The sequence below is a fragment of the Coturnix japonica genome, chromosome 1 (assembly GCF_054131305.1).
Source record: "Coturnix japonica strain WE chromosome 1, WE-NBRP24, whole genome shotgun sequence".
Lineage (NCBI taxonomy): Eukaryota > Metazoa > Chordata > Aves > Galliformes > Phasianidae > Coturnix > Coturnix japonica.
Window position 1 is genome coordinate 72,199,337 of NC_140663.1, and position 20,438 is coordinate 72,219,774.

General features: G+C 38.6%; 1 protein-coding gene across 1 annotated transcript in view; it reads left to right on the forward strand.

Moving 5' to 3' along the window:
- TBX15 (T-box transcription factor 15) overlaps nucleotides 1-20,438 on the forward strand; it is an 85,796-nt gene that overhangs the window by 47,724 nt on the left and 17,634 nt on the right. Inside the window, exons 2-6 of the mRNA XM_015874154.3 lie at nucleotides 2,842-3,055; nucleotides 10,393-10,494; nucleotides 12,503-12,674; nucleotides 13,052-13,219; nucleotides 16,543-16,607. Coding sequence (XP_015729640.1) covers nucleotides 2,842-3,055; nucleotides 10,393-10,494; nucleotides 12,503-12,674; nucleotides 13,052-13,219; nucleotides 16,543-16,607 — 721 coding nt within the window. The remainder of the gene's footprint in view (nucleotides 1-2,841; nucleotides 3,056-10,392; nucleotides 10,495-12,502; nucleotides 12,675-13,051; nucleotides 13,220-16,542; nucleotides 16,608-20,438) is intronic.

The window sequence follows — 20,438 nt, forward strand, 5'->3', positions numbered from 1 at the left end:
TGGGGCACTAAACATTATAATATGAACGAAGATACTATTTTTTCCACTATGCGCTACTGCATACTTGGGTAGATGTTGGCATATCACTAATCAGTGAATTCCTTTTGCAGTTACTGATTTGTGCCAGCATGGCAATTTATGTTCAAGGATGTGGTTCTACTTCCACTTCCACCATAGTCAAAAACATCCCCCAAAGCTCTGCTGAAGTCAGTTTAGTGATATCGGCATAAAATCTGTGAGAGTGGGCTGAAGCCAATGGTATTTAATTTTTTCATGGCATGAAATTCCAGTTAATTCCCAGGGTTCTCTGAGGCCCCATTTACATGACCATTTTGAAAGGCTGTCCAGAAAATACTGAAATGATTCTGGAACAATATCTAGCCATGTGCCATCTGTTGGCCATTTACTATACTGCTTCAGGAGACATACAGTTTCTAAGTGCCTGAACCAGAAAGATGATATGTCCTAGACTACTCTATCTGTATATAAACCCTCAGATTAATACCTCATTCAAGGAGAAGGGCTCTATAATAAAAGTTTTTCCATCCGTCCCATCTCAGATGTTTACTTGTCCTACAGCAGTTTACCTTCACTTTCTTCGGAACTCCAAGAAGATATGACTATTGGTTAATGGTTCATCTCATGAGTAGGTATACAGATTGGTCTTAAAGAGATGTAAGAACCGTAATCTTGCTTATTCTTAAAGGATAAAGTGATTAAACATCACTACAAAAGCAAATGATGCATATTCAGGCTTATGACCTCCATCCCTTTGAAGAGGAATCATTTGAATCAGAGGAAATAGCTTTGCTCCTGCATCACCGGGCTTCTTATGCAGGCACCAAATATATTTAATCCCTCTGTAATTTCACACTGATTCTCTAGCTTGCTGTCACAGAATCCCAGCAGGTTATCTCATATTATCTTGAATTAGACTGTGTTTATGATACCAGCGTTAGGTGGAATACTGATCTCCATATAGTGGTTTTCTGTTGGTCGGTTCATGCTATTCATTTGGAGAGGCAGATCTGTTGTAGCTTCAGCCCAGCTCGGATGTCAGTGAGAGAAATAAAGGAACACATGTTCAAAAGTATTTGGAAAAGGTACATGCAAAACCTTTCCAATGTCCTACAGATTTTCTACATTGCATGTTGCCTAAATTCTGTCAAAGTTTATTGTGTCCTTCAAGCAAGTCTATTATCCAGTCCACTTAAGGTTCTCAGAGAAGACAAAGGCTTCATGATGGCATTTGGGCTGTGAGTTTCTTAAATAATATCAGCCAAACTGTTCATGTCCATTCCATTGCAGCAGAACAGTTTTCCAGAATGTTTCTGTGGGGGTGTGGGTTCTGCAGGTGACATCTGCACTCCCAGCATCTTCACCATGGCACTCTGCACTGGTGTGCAAGTATCCAGGAGATAATGTCTCAGAGACAGTGTAAAACTGAGAACTAGCTTGCATGACCTCTAAAGAGTTACTAGAGTCTTTAGCATTTGTTGATATGGAAGGATATACGGCTGTGGTGATTTCACCACATTTAAAATATGTTTTAGTTTTTGTCTCTCTAAGTTTCTATATAATAGAATTGTATATATATATGTATATGTATAATTGTTCTATTCCCTCACTGGCATGCGTGCACTTAGGAGATCAATGCAGATGATCTATGGTATTGCTTTTGTATTGTCTTTGAAATCTACAGAGCTCTTGATACATTTGACAAGTACTTCACATCAATTTATTGCTAACTCAGTCATCTATGTAATACTTGTGTCAATTTGCTAAAACTCAGATTCTAAATGTAAACACATTGCTTTAAAGAATGAACTGTGAACTATTTTGTTGTAATGTGGGTGTACACCCTGTTGCGGTGGAATACTACTATTTGCAAAGTTCCACTTAAGTTCATTGTGTGAAATCTAGGACGCGCTATATGGAATGAAATATAGAACATGCTATATATCTATCTAAGGTATATGAGATTTTTTGGCAGAGATGAGGCTACATGGCTCAACATGCCAGTCTATAATTTTAAGATACTCCAGCCTCAATTTTTTGTTTGCTTTCTTTCTTTTTTTTTTCTTTTTTTATCAAGTCTTACTTTCCCCCCTTAAAGTGAGATGAGTGTCTCATGTAGTGTTTTATGCAGTTCTCTTCATCTGCTTTCCTTTGTAACATATTCCATATGTTTACTATCTTCCCTTTTTGTTGTTCAGAAGCCTGAAGCATCTTCTTCACCAAAAACTGCATGGTTATTTTGCCAGGAAACATCATTGTTCCAAAAAATGCTATAGAAACAAATAAAACACATTTCCAAAATGGTACTGCCAAAAAGGAAAATATAAAATGTTCATTATTTTTGATGACAAAGATATTGAAAGGAAAAAAAAAGTTGTTTAAAAATAACCAATTCTTGAATAGCTTTGTGGGAGGATATTCAATTAAATGGAATGTAGTTTTCCAATGAGCCCATTTAATCTTGGATTGAAATTATGGGTTCAATTATTATTATTTTTCATTTCGCTTTTTTTTTTTTTTTCTTTTTCTTTTTTTTTCATCTATATTCTGTGTTCCATTCCTGGCATTGCAGTGATGTTTGTTACTATTTATATTTTATGTTGAGAATCTTTTAAAATCTGTTTGTAAAGCTTTACAGGAGTGCCAGATGTTATGTTGGAAGCTCAAAGACCAAAATCAGATCATAAATCGCGACATACCATTTACCAAAAAAGCCAGTTGCATCACTCTTTTGCACTTCCTTTATTGGCTTTCCTTTTCTCTCCCTTTTTAACTTACAGCAGGTGAAACTGCAATGTCTTACCTGGTATGTTTACTTTGCAGACTCAGAACAGAGCACTGGGTCAGACACAGAGGTGCTGGCAGAAAGAACATCTTGCTCTTTTGGCTCCCATTCTGACCTTACATCTGGTGGATCAGGTCCTCAGCCTCCTCCACCTTCATCCATGGAGGAGATCCAAGTAGAACTGCAGTGTGCTGACCTCTGGAAAAGATTTCATGACATTGGGACAGAGATGATCATCACAAAAGCAGGCAGGTAAGATATCTCTGGCTTTCTGTGTAGTTAAAAAAAATAAATAAACAGAACAAAACAAACGAACAACTATTTTCATTCATGAAAAGCCCATAAATAAATACCTGAGGGAACAAATGTAAATGATTGTCAGATTTTCAGAGCTGCATATCCTACCAACTTTATGAAGTTCAATAAAGTGATTCCAAATTTCTGCTTGAACCAGTGGTTCCAAAGGGTAGATGGCAACTGTAGGAAGCAGTTGAAGATAGCTCTTTCTAACAGCAAATAAATAAATGGTCTTTTTGTTGCTGGCTGCACTAAGTTTGAGACGAGTTATGGATCTGGGGACTAACAGAACTTTTAAGTTTAACTTTTTAGTTCTGTTAGCACTTCATGACCCAGCTGATTTAATCTTACACATAGCCTAGTTTAAACTCATCGTTGCTATGAAATAATGTATTCCTGCAATTCTGAGTAGATAAATTCCAAAGATTTCTTGTATTAATGAAGAGCAGGTTTAGTGCTTACCTCTGCTATTGCAAATGATCTCATGTCAGCTGTGTCCAGGAAGAGTCACTAACAGCCAGATTTAAAAAACAAAACCAAAATGCTGAAAGTCATTCTGCCTTCCTGTTCGAGTGTCTCATTGCTGTCTATTATTAAAACAATGGTGAGAATCTGTTCACCAAACACAACCTGAAGTTAGCTGCAAAATCTCTAGATATCGCAAGGTATTAAATATTCTATTTTTTTTTACACGTGCTTGTGATAATATAATTTTCCTTTCCTCCACTTAACGGTATTTTAATTGCGATTAAAATTGCTGCTAAGAAAATCAGCACCATGGACAGGGTTGTTCAACGGGAGCGAACCGCGCGGCTGTCACGAGCTGTTCCGCCCCTACTGCAGAAACGTGGAGGGCAAATTTTCCACAATATTTTTTCTTCCCTTCCCTTCCCTTCCCTTCCCTTCCCTTCCCTTCCCTTCCCTTCCCTTCCCTTCCCTTCCCTTCCCTTCCCTTCCCTTCCCTTCCCTTCCCTTCCCTTCCCTTCCCTTCCCTTCCCTTCCCTTCCCTTCCCTTCCCTTCCCTTCCCTTCCCTTCCCTTCCCTTCCCTTCCCTTCCCTTCCCTTCCCTTCCCTTCCCTTCCCTTCCCTTCCCTTCCCTTCCCTTCCCTTCCCTTCCCTTCCCTTTCCATTTTTTTCCTTTTTCTTTTTGTTTTTTGTTTTGTTTTGTTTTGTTTGTTTTGTTTTGTTTTTTTCTTGAGGGGTGGGGAAGAAGTTCATTCTTTTATGATAAATTGAGGGGATAGGCTTAACAGCAGCACAGCAAAATGAGCAGAGCTTGTTGATGTGAAGATAACTTTTCTGAATGAAGTAGTTGACCTCTCTGGAATCTTAAAAAACGGCAGGGAAATTACAGTGTCTTTACAAAAATCACTCAAAAACTTGCAACATCAGAGCCAATGTAATTATACAAATTGTTTAACACTTGTTCTCACAGAAGCCTCGGGAGTTTTGGCAGAGGAATCAGAGCTATTAGAGATATTAACCTTATTTAATTAGCCCAAAATAATATGTATTTTGATTTATTTTATTTTATTTTTTAGAGAATAGATGCAGTTAAGCCTGTATAAGTTGTAAGAAATATTTCTCAGACTCAATATGTGGTTTTCTGTAAAACCATTAATGGCATTCTCAAGTGGCAAGTTAGAGAATATTTGCAAGCTTCAGCCTTGACAGTTTTTCCACTAACAAAAACTGATGCACCACAGTGCAAAGTTTAACATACCAAGCAAACCATGTATTCTTTACATTTTTAAATCATATCATTTATCCTTGAAGAAAGATGTTTATTATTTCTTTAGTCTTCACAGTCATCAAGTTAATCATTGACTGTACCCACGCAATCTATGTAGGTCACTCCAAATGTAATACCCCCTATTTATTTCCCTGGAAACTACAACAAAGACCACAAAAACACAACTTGATAGCTACAAAACTCTACTTTTCAGCATAACCCAGCATTATCTGTGCATTTTCACAAGCGATCAGAGTTGGTGGAAATCCAGAAGGATCACTCCTTTCCTAACCCAAAAGACAGTGCACATCACTTTACCCACTGAAGGCTTCATCTTGAACTTTTTCTTCTGAGGGGAATTCATGTCGCCACTCCATGGACTGCCATTTTTACTCTAGCTTATAGTTGTGATTCTGCATCTTGTAATGATTTGATCCAGAAAACTGCAACCTACAGCCTCATAGTGAGTGGTTCAATAGACACATATTTGCGTATGAAGTTCTTTCTGTTCCTGTGTGAGCATTCATAGGACTCATCTACTACAAACTTTGTTCTGTTCCAACACTGTCACTATCTTTTCCAATGCACTGAAACAGATATTCAGCTCCATACACAGTTCTCTGACTGCATTTTGCTGATTTGTGGGGATGAGTTGATTGAGACGCTCTTCATTTTGTGGTGTGACAGCTGTGTGTGGCTGTTCAGAACTCAGCTTGTCTTTCTCATCACCATCACCACAGCTGAAACACACCACTCACCGCCTGACTGTGCTCACGTCCTCTGTTCTGTCTCCATAAGCATTCAGCAAACACTGATGAATGTCAGTGGGTAACATTTTTTTTCTGCATGTAGGAATTCAATGACTCATTTTTGCTTCTTCATTTCCATGTCAGACACCATTTTGTCAGACTGCCTCTCAGCTGCCATCTGTCACACAACAAAATGTAATGAGATATTGGCACAAAAATCCAACATATACTACCACATCACTAGCCTTCTCCTCTGATATCATGCGCCAACATAATAAAATAGGAGGCATTGCTTTCAGAGCAGTCTTCATGTATAGCTACTAAATGTACATGTCTTTACCATTTAATGTTATCTCCAGTGGTTATATTAACAGTATTGGAGGAGATTTTTTTCAGCTGACTATATTTTAAAGTTAATCATTGCAAAGCATAAAGAAGATCTGGTCAATTTATGTACCCAGGACATCTGTTTATTGGGACAGTCCTAACAGATTTGAAGAAATATACTATTTAAATGTTTAATATTTTTGATTAAATATTCCCTTTTTTCAGAGTGGGTGTGTCTGTGATAGATGAGAACTGAATTCTACTTCTTCACAGGTGTTCCATGATACATTGTGCATCCCATAGATTAGATAGCATGATTTCTGACAAAGAGAGACATGAATTGTTATTATCTGTTGAGGATTTCCTATTACTAATTGAAATTTTGAGAGATGCAGAGTTTTGTTTGCTATTTCTTGCTTCTCCAGGGAAGACTGTTCTCCTTTTTGTCAGTTTCCCTCTAGAAATCCTATTAGAATCCTACAAGGCCTTCTTATTTTGAAAACCCTTGTAGTTGCAGAGTCGGTTGCCTATACGTACAGCAGCTCCTTAACTTTCTATGAGTGGTAAGACACTCCTTGGATCCTGCTTGTTTTCATGAAGACTTTTTGCTCTTACTGATTAATGCTAGTTTCTAGTCTCCATTCTCATTTCAAAATTATTTCTGGAACTATATCCTGCTTACATCAGGCCTACTACACTTTCTAACTTTTAAACTCCACTTCCACTCACATTTAAATCCAATTTCTCTTTTTTTTTCTTTCTTGAAGTTGTATTTATAGATGCCTATTTTTTTATCTGTTTCTGTGAACTGACTACAGTCCTCTTAGAATTTTCCCTTCTTTCTTTCTACCAGAATGTTGCTATTCAGACTTAATAAGATTCTTATAACAAGAGTCCTTTGTTCTTTTTGCAAAAGATGCAAATTTCTTTCTGTCAGCTGCAGTGCATTCTAATCTACAATCTCTTTTATCTCCTTTTGGTTTGAAAGGGAGTTTTAAACTCTACAAAATAAAATAAACTTACCTTAAGTCCCGTCTTAGGAGGGAAACAGTTCATGGGGGTGATTACACAAGGGTGGCCAAGTACACAGGCACAACTGGAAGGTGTTCCTCCAAGGATACTGATTCTATCTTTAGCAAATTTGGGATTTCTTCTCAGAAATGAGGGTAACAATCACAGGAGTCTTATCATAGCTACCAAATCTGTACTGAGGGATGTCTTGAAGCTGGGTGCTCATGCTAGGCTCAGTAATAAGAATGGAATTAAAAGAGAATAGTGAATGTAAGAGGTGGCCTTGCTCCTCTCTGCCTCCTGATAAGTTAAGTGGTATATTGACTGGATTTTCTTTGCCTGCCTTGTACTATGAGCCTGAGTTCTATGAAACACATACTTGCAGCTGTTCACACTACCAAATAATTGTTCTGTTTCCAGTGGAAGGAAGCAAGAGTTCCAAGGTGCTCTTCAGTTAAAGGCAGCAGCAAAGATTTAGTTGTGGAATTCTGATGTAGTGTTCACGTCTTCCCTTCCTGTCCCTCACTTTAACTCCTCACAAGTTTGTTTTTCTAAACAAATACACATTTGGCACCAGTCTTAAAAGACAAAGTATTATGAGGTGTAAAATAGCTGTATATTCAGGTTACCCTGCAGAGTTCTGCACATTGTAAATGCTACATACACCTAATCTGCACATCTAAATCAGTCTGAATATTTTACAGTTACTTAATCAGATTTGTTATGATGGGAAGTGTCTGTTCTCTCTGTTACTGTTAATAAGATTGTGCTAAATACAAACCGTCTTTTGCTGTAATTGAAGAACACATTTTCGTTTTAGGGTTTCCATTTAGCAGATGTCACCCTTGAGCAAATGTAATCCCATTGAAGTTAATTTTTCTTTAATTTAAGCAGTGTATAAATCATTATGCTGAACAGTCATGAAAATTATCGTGAATTTTGTCAGTTCTTTTAAACTGTCATGTGACATCAGTTCACATGCTATGTGAACTCCTAACAAGCTATCTGTGCAGGAGTATTTCAAGTGTTTGAAAAGCTTCAAGGAATTGCACTTGTGTTTTGAGGTAATCTGCCAGGTACCTCTTAGATTCTTATCCTTTAATGTGAAGTGCCTGCTCAAAAACTTCACAGGAAGAGCACAGGGATTCATATCACATTCCACTCAAGTCCCTCAGTCACTACTGTTTATTTCTGCCTTTTCCATCTTCCCCTTTCCAGGGATGATGTAGCAGTGCTGCTGGAGACCTGCTGTGATAATTTCAGGCCACATCCTTATGTAAAAAAAAAACAAACCCAAGTTATTTTTACACCCACAGAAAATCATCACAGTAATATTTTACAAAACTTTATAAATATACTTAAGCCTTAGAGAAAGCAGTGGGTTCAGTCATGCTTTCTCCAGTAGAGATTAGCCTCTAAGCCTGTTGAATGGTCTGTGGCAATCTTTTACAAGGTATTTCATAAGTAAACAACCCCATAAGCTATATTGCAACCTTACACAGGATTGAAGTGTTGGAGACAGTTGCTGGGAACACAAAGCATTCAGTTTTCCCAATGTAGTGTGCAGATTTAGTCTCAAAGAGACTCAGATTAAATCCTGGATTTCTCATCAACCCTCTGAAACATGACCCACCTCTTAAGCTACTCCCAAGCCACCTCTATCCAATTAAGGAGAGTGGATTCATAAAATGCCACATTCTGTACCCATTTGGTTTGGCAGATTTAATGAGCCATTATGATAGAAACAAGGTAATGCCTTCAAGACACTGAAGACTATCCATTATTTCTTTTCCTCCCCCTTAACTGCTTAGCTAGCAAGCTCACACCATCAACTCCACAAATCTACTCTTTCCTTGAAGGGTTTCTGCAGGCAACTTTTCTGATACTTTTACGTCTCTCATAACTCTAGCAGTTTGCTGGCAGCTGCGAGGTGATGTTCTCCCCACCTCTGCAATGAAAGCCTTTTTCCTAGGCAGCTTTAATTACTAATACATCAGAACTTTGCCTCTCAATGGCCTGAAATGGAAAAGCTGTGGGCAGGGTGAATGCTGAGCATTGAGCTTTTCCTTCCCACCCTCTTCTCCAAGTGTATATATGTAGTGCAGATGGGAAAGAAAGAATGAAATAATTTCTCACAGTCACAGTGCAGTTTTTGAAAGGCATGTTTGGAGATGTCCACAAACATTCCCATTTTTCCCTCTTCCAGACTCTATTGTTAATACTTCAAGAAATAAAAATGTTGGGTGGAGATGTAAATCTTCTCAGACATTTCACTACTCTTCACAAAACAAGAAGACAAAATGTGATGGTGGTTTCTATGGAGGCCTCTGGAAACAGTAAACAAAGATATTTTTATTTTTATTTATTTTATTTATTTTATTTTTTATTTTTATTTTTAATTCTGCCATCATCATTTTAATACTATTTATTTATTTCCCCTTTAATATTTTCCTTCCATCTAACCTACTCTCATTCCATATAGAGTCATCTACCTGTCAGAGGATCAGCATTTAATTACACATCGGCACTCAGTATTTTCAGTTTCTCTCAACAAAGTACTGTATCTTCTGGGCAAAAGTAGTACAACTGAATAATACTCTCTTGCGGGACCTCAGGTCAAGGTTTGTTGTACACTTGGTCCGGAACAGTGACCAGTGCACAGTACAGCTCTTCTGTGTTCAGACAAGAGAAGAAAGGCAGAGAAATAATTTTTTGTTGTAGAAGCTTCATAACTTACCTATCAGAAGAAAAAAACTGAGACATAATGGGATTAGACATCACATAGAAGATGACATTTACAAAAAAGTTAGACGTCAGGAAAGCCATAATGACACTACCAGTATTTCTGTTAATTATGGGATTTAGGTCTAATAAGCAAATTCATTTAAGGCACCTTTTTCTTAAGTGTCTATGAACATAAAGTCAAGAGTCTGTAATCTTCTGTAATGATGGTTTTTCTTTAGATATTATTCCAGTACAATTAAAATCCATACTGAAATGTAATTTTCTCAAAGTAAGCATTTGGTGTGTCATGAGACCATAGTGCTAGATGAAAAGAAAAAACAGCAAAATAGAATATATATGCTGCCTACATCTATAGTGAAGCACTGAGAGTGGAGCCTGGACTTGAGGGACAATTTGTCTGGAAGGCTAAATACCAGGAGTATAGAAAGAACTTGACTGAGAGTGCCTTACTTACAGGTTTTTATCCTGCTATTCCTTTTCTTAAATGGAAAAACAAAGAAACAAATAACAAAAACACCACCACCAATAAAGCAACAGCAACAAAAACCAAGGATGATTCAAAGCACTGACAGAGCAATCTTTGCTATCCATACTAAGTTCATTATGTGTCACACCAAGAAGTGATCTTTGTAAAAGTAGCATGATTCTGGTGTCAGAGACAGATCAAAGAGCTTGTTCAGCTTCATTATTCACCATTTTCTCCCTTGTTTCTACCCTTCTATTCCTAGGAGAATGTTTCCTGCCATGAGGGTGAAAATAACAGGTTTGGATCCACACCAGCAATATTATATTGCTATGGATATTGTACCTGTGGATAACAAGAGATACAGGTAAGCTTTATAGGCATAGAGATAGGAACATTTTGTGATGTATCAGTGTCGGTAAAAGCCCAATAAAGGCAATAGTGTATAATATGCCGTTATACACTTTTGCTAAAGTATGCTGGAGGAGACTCTGTTGGTTTAAGGCTTTAGGTGAGCTGACCAGAATTGTAAGACAAAACCACAGAGGTTTAAAATAGTTCCTTGCACATTTGATCTGAGATGGATAGACCACTCAGTGCATAAGGAATTGGTATCACTCAAAGGGTTGTAATCAACAGCTTGATATTCAGGTGATCAGTGACAAATGTCATACCTCAGGGGATGATATTGGGACTGGCTCTACTTATCATTATCGGTGACAATGACAGTAGGACTGAGTGAACCGTAAGCACTCTACTTTATGGTACAGTCAACGTGTAGGAGGGAAGGGAGAGCAAGTTCAGTAGGTTTGAGAGGCGGGTCTGTGCAAACCTCCAGAAGTTCAGTAAGGACAAGTGCAAGATCCTGAACCTGAACTGGGACAATCTGAAGCACAGATACAGGCTGGATGGAGAATGAATTGAGAGCAGCCCTGAGGAGAAGTATCTTGGGGTACTGATTGCTGGAAAACAATCTCAGCAGGCAATATGTACTTGTAGCCCAGAAAGCCAATCATCCTGGACTGCAGTCTCCTAAGATTCCGCCTGCAGTAATGTGTTCTGCTGTGGGCCCTGTAGCATAAGGATATGCACCTATTGAAGCAATATGACCCAGACAGAAATGATTTATCTATACTCATAAGATCCTTGAGAGCAACTATTTTCCCAAAATAGTATTTACTACTCCACATCTCAAGGAGTCAAGAACTTTTCCTCAAATGCTAAATATTGCATTTTTCTCTCAGATTATGCAAAGTGTTTCTCAGGAAAGTAAATTTTTGGTAGCATCAAGACAGTTCCCTAGAACCAGTTAGCTATTTTGCCTCTTTCCTTCAATGTAATGTACAAAACCATGACAATCTGAGAGTATTTAACTCAAAAATTAGAAGACTGTCTTATATTCTGTTTCTGCCCTTGCCAGTTTATGCAACCACATAGAATAAACTAGTGCTGAAATGAATGAACATTCTTCTCCATTTCTTTTAAAAATACAGGAAATGAATCACTGTAAGTAGGTAAGGACTGAAATAGCTTCACAGAGCTGAGTAGAGACCTAAGGAAGGGCAGTGCAGGGCAGAATTAAGAGGTGTTAGCAGGACTGTTTGTGAAATACTTTAGACTGCAGGAGCCACAGGACAGAAAGAAAGAGCTAGGAAGAGCTGTAGGAGAGGAATTTTTGGCATACACAGGATGGTTAGGTCAGGAACACGGAAGATAATTTAATTTTTTTCCTCTAATCCTGACATTGGTTATAATAAATAGGGTTTCTGATTTCACCATATTTTAAATAAGACATTATTTTTTATCGGTTGTTCTGGTGGTATCCAAAGGATTTTGGCCTTTCTGGTTGAATATATGTTTTGTACAACCTGGCATGGCCATCAATGCATATTTCCAGAGATCACAGATCATTTATCAATATTCAAAACCTGCCTGGACATTTTCCTGTGTGACCTAATTTAGGTGTTCCTGCTCTGGCAGGAGGACTGGACTAGGTGATCTTTCAAGGTCCATTCGAATCCCTGACATTCTGTAATTCTGTGATTCTGTGATTTTCAGAGCGAGCTTTATTTACTATTTTCCGTCCCCTTACTCTGGCTCAGAGAGGGTTAAGGAGTTAAGGAGGCACATGTGGCAGAGTTTTACAGGGAAAATAACTGTGAAGGTGGTTTTAATAAGGAATCAAGTCCGAACAAGTGGCTCAGAGGTAATCTGGCTTTCATTTAGAAGGTAGGAGGTTGCAATAAAGCACATTCCCCCCTGACTGCAAATGAGTTCTTGGAGTGTGTGTGGTAGGGTGGCAGGAGAGGGAGAACTCTGGAAACTCCAAAGGCTGAGTGACAATTTTTCTTACCCATCACCTCTTCCTCTTCCAGGTATGTGTACCACAGCTCCAAATGGATGGTGGCTGGCAATGCTGACTCTCCAGTGCCCCCAAGGGTTTACATCCACCCAGACTCATTGGCTTCTGGAGACACTTGGATGAGGCAGGTGGTCAGTTTTGACAAGCTCAAGCTGACCAACAATGAACTTGATGATCAAGGACATGTAAGTTAGAAGCTAATTTTAGTTCATACTTTCCCAGCCTTGCTCATCCCAGAATCAGAATAGCGATGCTGTTGCACTAATGCACCCCTGTCCTGGTGACCCCACAAGTGTAGACACTCCCCATGGTTGTGGAAATGTTTTCCCCTACTTTAGTGCTTTTCCTCAAATGGTTGTTGTCCCTTTAAAGCAACAAGCCTATTTCTCTTCCAAAAAGTCCAATTTGACAGGTCAACTGATGTTTGTGTCATATGAACTTGTAAGAAAGAGTAACTCTATTTTATTAGTCCTCACTCCATTCCTGTGTTCTTGTACCTGTGGATGTAGTGCAGAATTTTTAGGGAAAAAAAATGTATTCCTCCTCTTTTTTTCTGTTTCAGATAATTTTACATTCAATGCATAAGTACCAGCCTCGTGTTCATGTCATCCGCAAGGATTTCAGCAGTGATCTTTCTCCGACGAAGCCAGTTCCTTCAGGAGATGGGGTTAAAACCTTCAACTTCCCTGAGACTGTGTTCACCACAGTGACAGCCTACCAGAATCAACAGGTAAAGTTTTGTGTCTTCAAGCATCTTTTATGCGGGGTGCCCATAAAAAAGTTGGTGTGCTTCTTGTGTTTGTGAGTCATTAACTTCTCCAAGAAATATGGCTAAATAAGTGTGTCCAGTTTACAAGCCCACTGTACTTTTCTGCACAAAAACAAAATGCTTGCTGTGAGTTAGTCAGTAGACACAAAATAGACCCAGACAACCATTTTGGAGACAAGACACCTGTCATTTTTACTGTAAAATAAGTAGATGAGATCAGCCACAGAGGTACGTATTTTTGTTCACTGTTCTTTGCCACCTTGTGGTTCAAACTCCAATGTCCTGTCCACACTGCAGTTTTGAAGCAGTACAGACACTTCAGAGCCATTATCTAGCAGACAAAACTTTATTTTTCATTTCAGTGAAGGTAGAAGCTTTAAGAAAAAGGAACATCAGTGGTTTGTTCACAAAAGAAGCTTTTGAGTATGAGCAACAGTAGTCTATTTATTGCACACTAAATAAAATTCTTATGCACAATTCATATTTGATCCTGATCCTGTAAAGAATTACAGTAAAGAATTACTAGTGAATCCAGATATAAGGAAAATGTATTGTTGCAGTGGGATTCTTTCTGCAGAAGCATTGACTAAGGAGCTTTGTGACAGATCTGCCATTTTTCTTGAATTAGTCTTCTTGGCACCCAAAACTGTAAATTCAGTCCACACTAGCATGTGATCACAGAATTCCTTCTCAAAATATAAGATATCTTCAAAAGGACAACAATTATTAGGAAAACATTAGTGTTTAAAGAAAAATATGTATTTGAGGCTATAGCAAATAATGAAGTTTTGGGAAGGGTTGGACTCTGAATTCCACAGTTTTGCTGTCTTTTCTCCTTCATTTTGTCTCTTGAAACAAAGCCTTTGAAGAAGGAGGTTGTCTGCTTCATTGCTTCTGCAGGCATGGTCACTGTACATGCTGAGAGCTCTTCGTATCCATCCATTCTCTCCATACTCTTCCCATGTGTTGCTTATTTTCCAGCCACTTCTGCCCCTGTCACTCCCCCAGTCTTCACTCCACTTCTGCCATGCTTTAGGCTTGGCATGCTCATCTTGTTCATGTACATGTACTCTTTATCTTATTCTCAGATGAGATGTGCACAACATTTCCAATTCCTGCCATAATCCTCCTTGGAGGAGTGGGGGGGAAACTGTTGTGATGACATTAAAAATTCAGTGTAAGGTAATTTTTTCCCAGCCGTGTCAAAGAAAATCTCAGTTGATCAGGCTTTTTGCTGTGTGTGATGAGATTTGAGAGTGAGTTTGAAAGGACAAATAATAAGATTTGAGATTTGAGTTTGAGAGATGGAATGATGACACAAGCCACATTAGAAGAAAAACAATCTGTTACAAAGCCTGTTGGGAGAATAATTTACACAATTTTCTTCTATACATTCTACTGGAGGCTTGAATCAGAAATGGTAAGGCAAACATCTGTCTGTGCTGCCATCTGAGTTTCTGGAAAGTAAACTCTTGAACACATAGGACAACAGTGTACTAAGTACAAGAGCCATTTAAATCAGTTCAGGGCAGACTGTCATAACTAGCCAGTGAATTTTTACACACTTTTTGTTTTGTAACATATAAAAGCAGTGTTCCTATGGCTGTTTCTACCTATTCCTAATTTTTTCTCAGTCCAATCCCTCAAACTGGCTTCATACAGAATCCAAAATGGAATAAACTATTCGAGCAAAGAGAAAGTCCAAACATTACACTACCATGGTGGATTCACTATCACTGTAGCACTTGTAACTTTCTACTCTTGCTCTCCCACCCCTATTCTTGAACTCAGTAAACTTATAACTGTAGACCAAACACAGAAAGAATATAGAGAAAGGAGAAGAAATGACAGGTTTTCAAAGGTTGTCATTTTTTTTTTTTTTTTCTGATGATCAGATGTATAAGACACAATTTGCAAGAGGGAAAGGAAGGAAGTCTGTACGCCACCTTACTGTAAAAAAAGCACTGAAATTTCTTCCTATCATCTCTGAATTCCAAACATTTGTGTTTTCTTTCTTCCAAAACATTTTTGGGGTATTTTTGTAGCAGCAATGAAGGAGATTCTGGTGGGATGAAAAAGCTTTTTTATTAAAAATAAATATAAATCCACTGAATCCACACACTTGCCCTCCAGTGGTTGTAAAACTTTGCCTTACTGGGAGAAGCGTCTCGGGAAAGAGTTGTAAAATGTTAGCAAAGCCACCACAGGGATTCCCTCTACTGTAACTCCATACTCCACAGAACATTTCTGTCTCTGTACACACAAGTCCCAGGACAGCTGCAAAGTCAGCCTAGCGGAAATTAAGTTCACAAATTAAGCTTCTGCAAAAATAGGAACTGCATTTCATATCTGAAGCTAATATCCAGAAGTAAGGGCTTGATTCTGACAGAAGAAAGACACCTGCAAGTCCACTTTACATCAGTTTATATTGAACTAGTCTCTTTTGAGCAGTTTCAGCAAAAAACACCTCAAATTCAGCTGGATCTGGAGGTCTTGGTTCCTTTTCAGAGCCAGTGTGTAGAGGACAAGGGGAGGCTGACCCAGAGAAGGTATCAGATTAGGGATATCACAGAATGCAAAGTCAGCACATCAGTATCTCAGTATTATTTTCCTTTCTTGAAAACATGGAATTTCTGGTAAAAAAAGCAAGCAAGCAAGAAAGAAAACTGGAGGGAATATTCCTCAAAAAGCACTGTTCAGCTATCTTCTTTGTTAAGAAAAGGGGAAAGAAATGATTTCCACATCAGCAATTCCTTGAAGGCCACCCAGATGCTGAGCATCACAGCAGCTGTGCATGTGATCAGGTGGCCAGCTGCTGTCTTTGGAAGACTGTAGGCTGCTCTTTGCCTGGCCTTTTCTCCTCAGCATTGCTTTAAGGCCCATGAGTTCATCCAGCTGTTGGGAACTGGGAACGCTGGGGTGGGGATACCCCTACTGCCAACCAATATGGTGAGCCTGCTTCCTGAAAACGCAGGGCCATTGCTGGGTTGTAGATCCTAGGGTTTCTTCTTTGGAATAGCTTCTTATCTCCAGTGCTGTGCTCAGCAAATGTTCAGAGACAAACAGCAAAGGCAGGTTTCCTGGTGCTGCACTACTTTTTTGCTAAACTGATGGTCTACTTATAGGCAATGAAGGGTGAATTTAACATAAATCTGTGGCAAAGCATACAAAAATTAATCATAGAGGTGTCTTGGGAAAGAGTGGTAATCATCCCTAATTTTAATTTATTGAAAGAAAAATAGTTTTTGAGGAGATGCACTAATTCTCTTATCCTTCTTTTGTAGATCACCAGACTAAAAATTGACAGAAACCCTTTCGCTAAAGGCTTCAGAGATTCTGGGAGAAACAGGTAAGGAGAGATTTTTTTGTGTGTCTAAACTGATCTCTTTCCTTGATGAGTGCACGGGGCATTTACCTAAGAACCAAGAGTGGCATTTTCTAACTGTAGAGGGAAGCTTTGGTCATGCAGTCTCCAAACCCAAGCCCTAGATGTGGTTCTGGATACTATTAGACCTGTCAAACAGCATCACTTTCCTGCTTTACATTTTTTTATTTTTCTGTGACTGTGTATTTTTGCTGTTGGATATTTAATTAAATATTCACTTTTATGCCAACATCTTTTCCATAATCACTATTCTTCAGGGTATTTTCTTCTTATATTCATTTTGCTGATTTTTTTCCTAGCTTAATAATGAAATTATTTAATAATTTATATAATTATTATATTATGCTTACTTCTATTTTTTCCACGTTTCTCTGAACCTTTCTATTGGTTGTTTAGAACACGATCAAAATATTCTTTAGCTTCTCTGATAGGCTTCTATATACATATTACTGGTATAACACTAAAATACACAAAATTTTAACTAAAATATTAGTTAAAATAAATGAACTTGTGCAGATACTGTAGAGCTCCTCAGAAATATCTGTTGCTGAAATGAAGAACTGAGATGGAAAATTAGGGGGCTACAGTTTGGAAAATGGACAAATAGGTGCAATGTTAATTCTTCGCAAAATAAGGAATGATGCTATAAAAGGGATTAAGAGGGATCTAGACGCTTCTACATTTTATTCATTTTTTTAATCACTCCTGAGTCTGGCTAAAAGATAGGTTTATCTTGTAATTTTCATAGGAAAATCTAAAACTTGGAGTACAGCTGCTTGCTTTATTTCAGAAGAGAAGACTGACTTTTTGATAGGGTTTTGAAACTTTTCAGTTTTTCTCAGGTGATGTCAAAGTTTTTCACTTTATGCTACTAAATTTTGTCTGGATTTTTATGAAAAGATTGAATAGAACACCTTAAACACTACTTAGAATACTTTATATTTTAATAGATCAGTGTAAAAACAGAAACTTTTATGGAAAAACCTTTTGTATTAGTGGAAGACGTTATGGTGTCATGCACAACTCCAACAGTGTGTGATAAACTTAAATATTTCAGTTTTACCAATGATGTGGGCATCCTTTGAATCAGCATGACAAAGGCTTTTAACATTAAATTAATGATGAAATTGAACATATATGACTACATTACAAGAGCATTAAGGTTATAAAGCAAGGCTTTGAATGTGTTGGCCAGAGTACAAGTTGTGTTCACTGTCTTCATCTGCTGCCCCCATGGGTATTGTGATTTAGTCTTTACTTGCATAGTCCTCTTGATTGCTTTCACCAGGACTGCTACTTCATTCATGGTTTGACTTGGAAGCCTTCAATGAGTGGGCAACTCCCCTGTGTTTTCAATCACCCATTTAAATACATCTTCACAGAGAATATATCCTACTCACTCAAAAAACTTTCTAGGTTCCATCACAAAGCTGCTTTGTGAAAAGACATTCCAATCCTTATTTAATCCCCATCAAGAGTATTAGTTCTGATATTTAGAGTACATGTGCTCTTCTCTCCATCCCTGCTTGGGGGAAATAGCATATGCCCCTGTACAAGGTCTTCCCTGTGTGCAGCTGCAGCTGCACTGGAGGCACTCAGAAGAGGAATTGATGCAGTTCCAGGTCCATGGTGGGCTAGATGAACATGGAAGGCATTAATAAGGTCCAAGCCCAGTGAATTTGGACAGTTTCCTGAAAAGGTTGGGAATTACTGATCTTTGTAGCTCATTGATTTAAGAAAGGGCAGGAAATTGCTACATGGCTGCAGCTGTGGGGAAAGCTCAGTAAGGCTCTCTGCTGATGTAAAGAGGAATTAAAATCTTTAAGGTATTACACATCAAAGAGAGGAGCCTGAGGCTTTAGGAAGAAAAAACAGGCAAAGGTATTTGCAAGCATATATAAGCAGCCAGGCGCCTGCCTCACATGCAGCAGTCTGGCAAAGGTTGTACTGCTGCTGTCAGCTAGTGGAGAACATTGGGATGCTCAGCTGCTACCTTTCAGGGGGACATGTGCATAGGTGTACCCATAGGAGGGAGAAAATCAGTAAGATTCAAGCTGCATGTGGAAAGGATTGAAGAACTGGGGCCTTTCTTAAATGTGTTCAATGCTTCCCCTTCCCCTAATGAATTTAAATCCCATCACTGGCCAACTGGTTGAACAATCATGATGCTCTGCAACTTCCTGCATCCTTGCACCTTTGGTCATCTACAGTGCACCAGGCTGTAGCTGGAGAATGACCCCCTAAAAATGTGGGGTAATTGGAGAAAGGCACAATTTGTGAAGCAGGAGTATATCTGTCCAAAGGGTTTTCTGTATGAGATCTTAAGAAGATCTCAGCAATCTGGTAGCAGCAGAGGCCGCAGAACATCTGGGAGTGCTCCAGGGCAACCAGCCACATCGGGATGCTGAACCACAGCCATAGGTAGTTTGCCAGCAAATGATAAAGAAAATACAAACACTGGGAAAAACAGAGCAAACTGAAATCTTAGGTCACTTCTCTAAGAAGTTGCCTTTCTTCTTTGTGTTGAGGCTTTTCCACAAAACAATGAGGCATGATTTTCTTTCACTCATTTCTTATTCACTCATATCTATCTTACTGCTTACTGTTGTTGCCTGCTGCATGAATGGCAGGGTTGACTATTTTTTTTTTTTTTTCAAATTAAATTTCATTTTAAATCTTTCCTTTGCATCAACTTGCAGCTTTCCTATGTATTTCCTTATGAGTGAGGTCTCTTTTAATTGGCACAAGAGTGTATTGAAAGCCTTTTGTTCTGGGGAACTCCCATCACAGTATTACTACCTTTATTCATGTGAGGGAGAGATCTTGTTGTGCATCCCCTCCTGGATATCTCTCAGTTATTCGCATGGTTGCCTTCTTTTGCAGTGCTTATGCTGGGAGAGGCAGCAGTGAAGTCTTTTGGAGGGAAGGATACAAATAGCTCAGCAGCTGAACTTTCTGAAGTCTTTGAACACTCAAACAATATTAATCAATGCTTTTCAGCAATCTAGCCATCAGCCTTAATGGGTCAGAGAGGTAGCTTGAGTCAATGAAGCCTAGGCTTAGTTTCCTCTTAATAGATGAAACATACGTAAAGGTGAAACGAAAGAACTGGACTCAGTGGCAAAAGGACTCTAACATAGAAGAGGTTCTTCTTTAAGAGGGCAGTGTACTTACAAGCCAGGTATTACTTGTTTGTTTTCCTGAACTTCAAGAGATTGATAAACAGCATTTTTGACATACAGAGATCAGCTAGCCAAATGTTTAGTGGTGCAGGTTTAATACCACAGAACCTATTTTTGGAGACTGGATAGAGTTCATCTGATGGTGTGATGCTCCATATGTAGGAGAAAGCTAGAAAGAGAGACAGACTGGAAACACAGTGGGGTGATGGACAGAAAAAAAAACAAACCAAAGCTGAAGGCAAGCAACAACACTTTCTTTTCAGATATGGGCAGCTGAGGTGAATAAAAGCCGTTTGTGTTGGAAGTGGTCTTAGAGCTTTTGTCTAGAGTAAGAGAGTCAGGAGGATGCTTGGAGCCAGTGGTTTGGCCTCCCTTGTGAACAATGAAATGATGACCTGCATCCCGCATGCAGTGGGAATGGCAGGGTCAGCCATATGGGATGGATTATGGACCTGCACAGATAGCTCGTACATCTTTTTTCATTTTTCAGACAATGGAACTGTTTCATTTATTGCCTATTATTAAAACTTTATAGCACTCAAAATAATTTAAAAAAAATAATGAATGAAAAAGAAAGAGAGAATTTTGGATACCTTTTAAAGGACTGACCTTA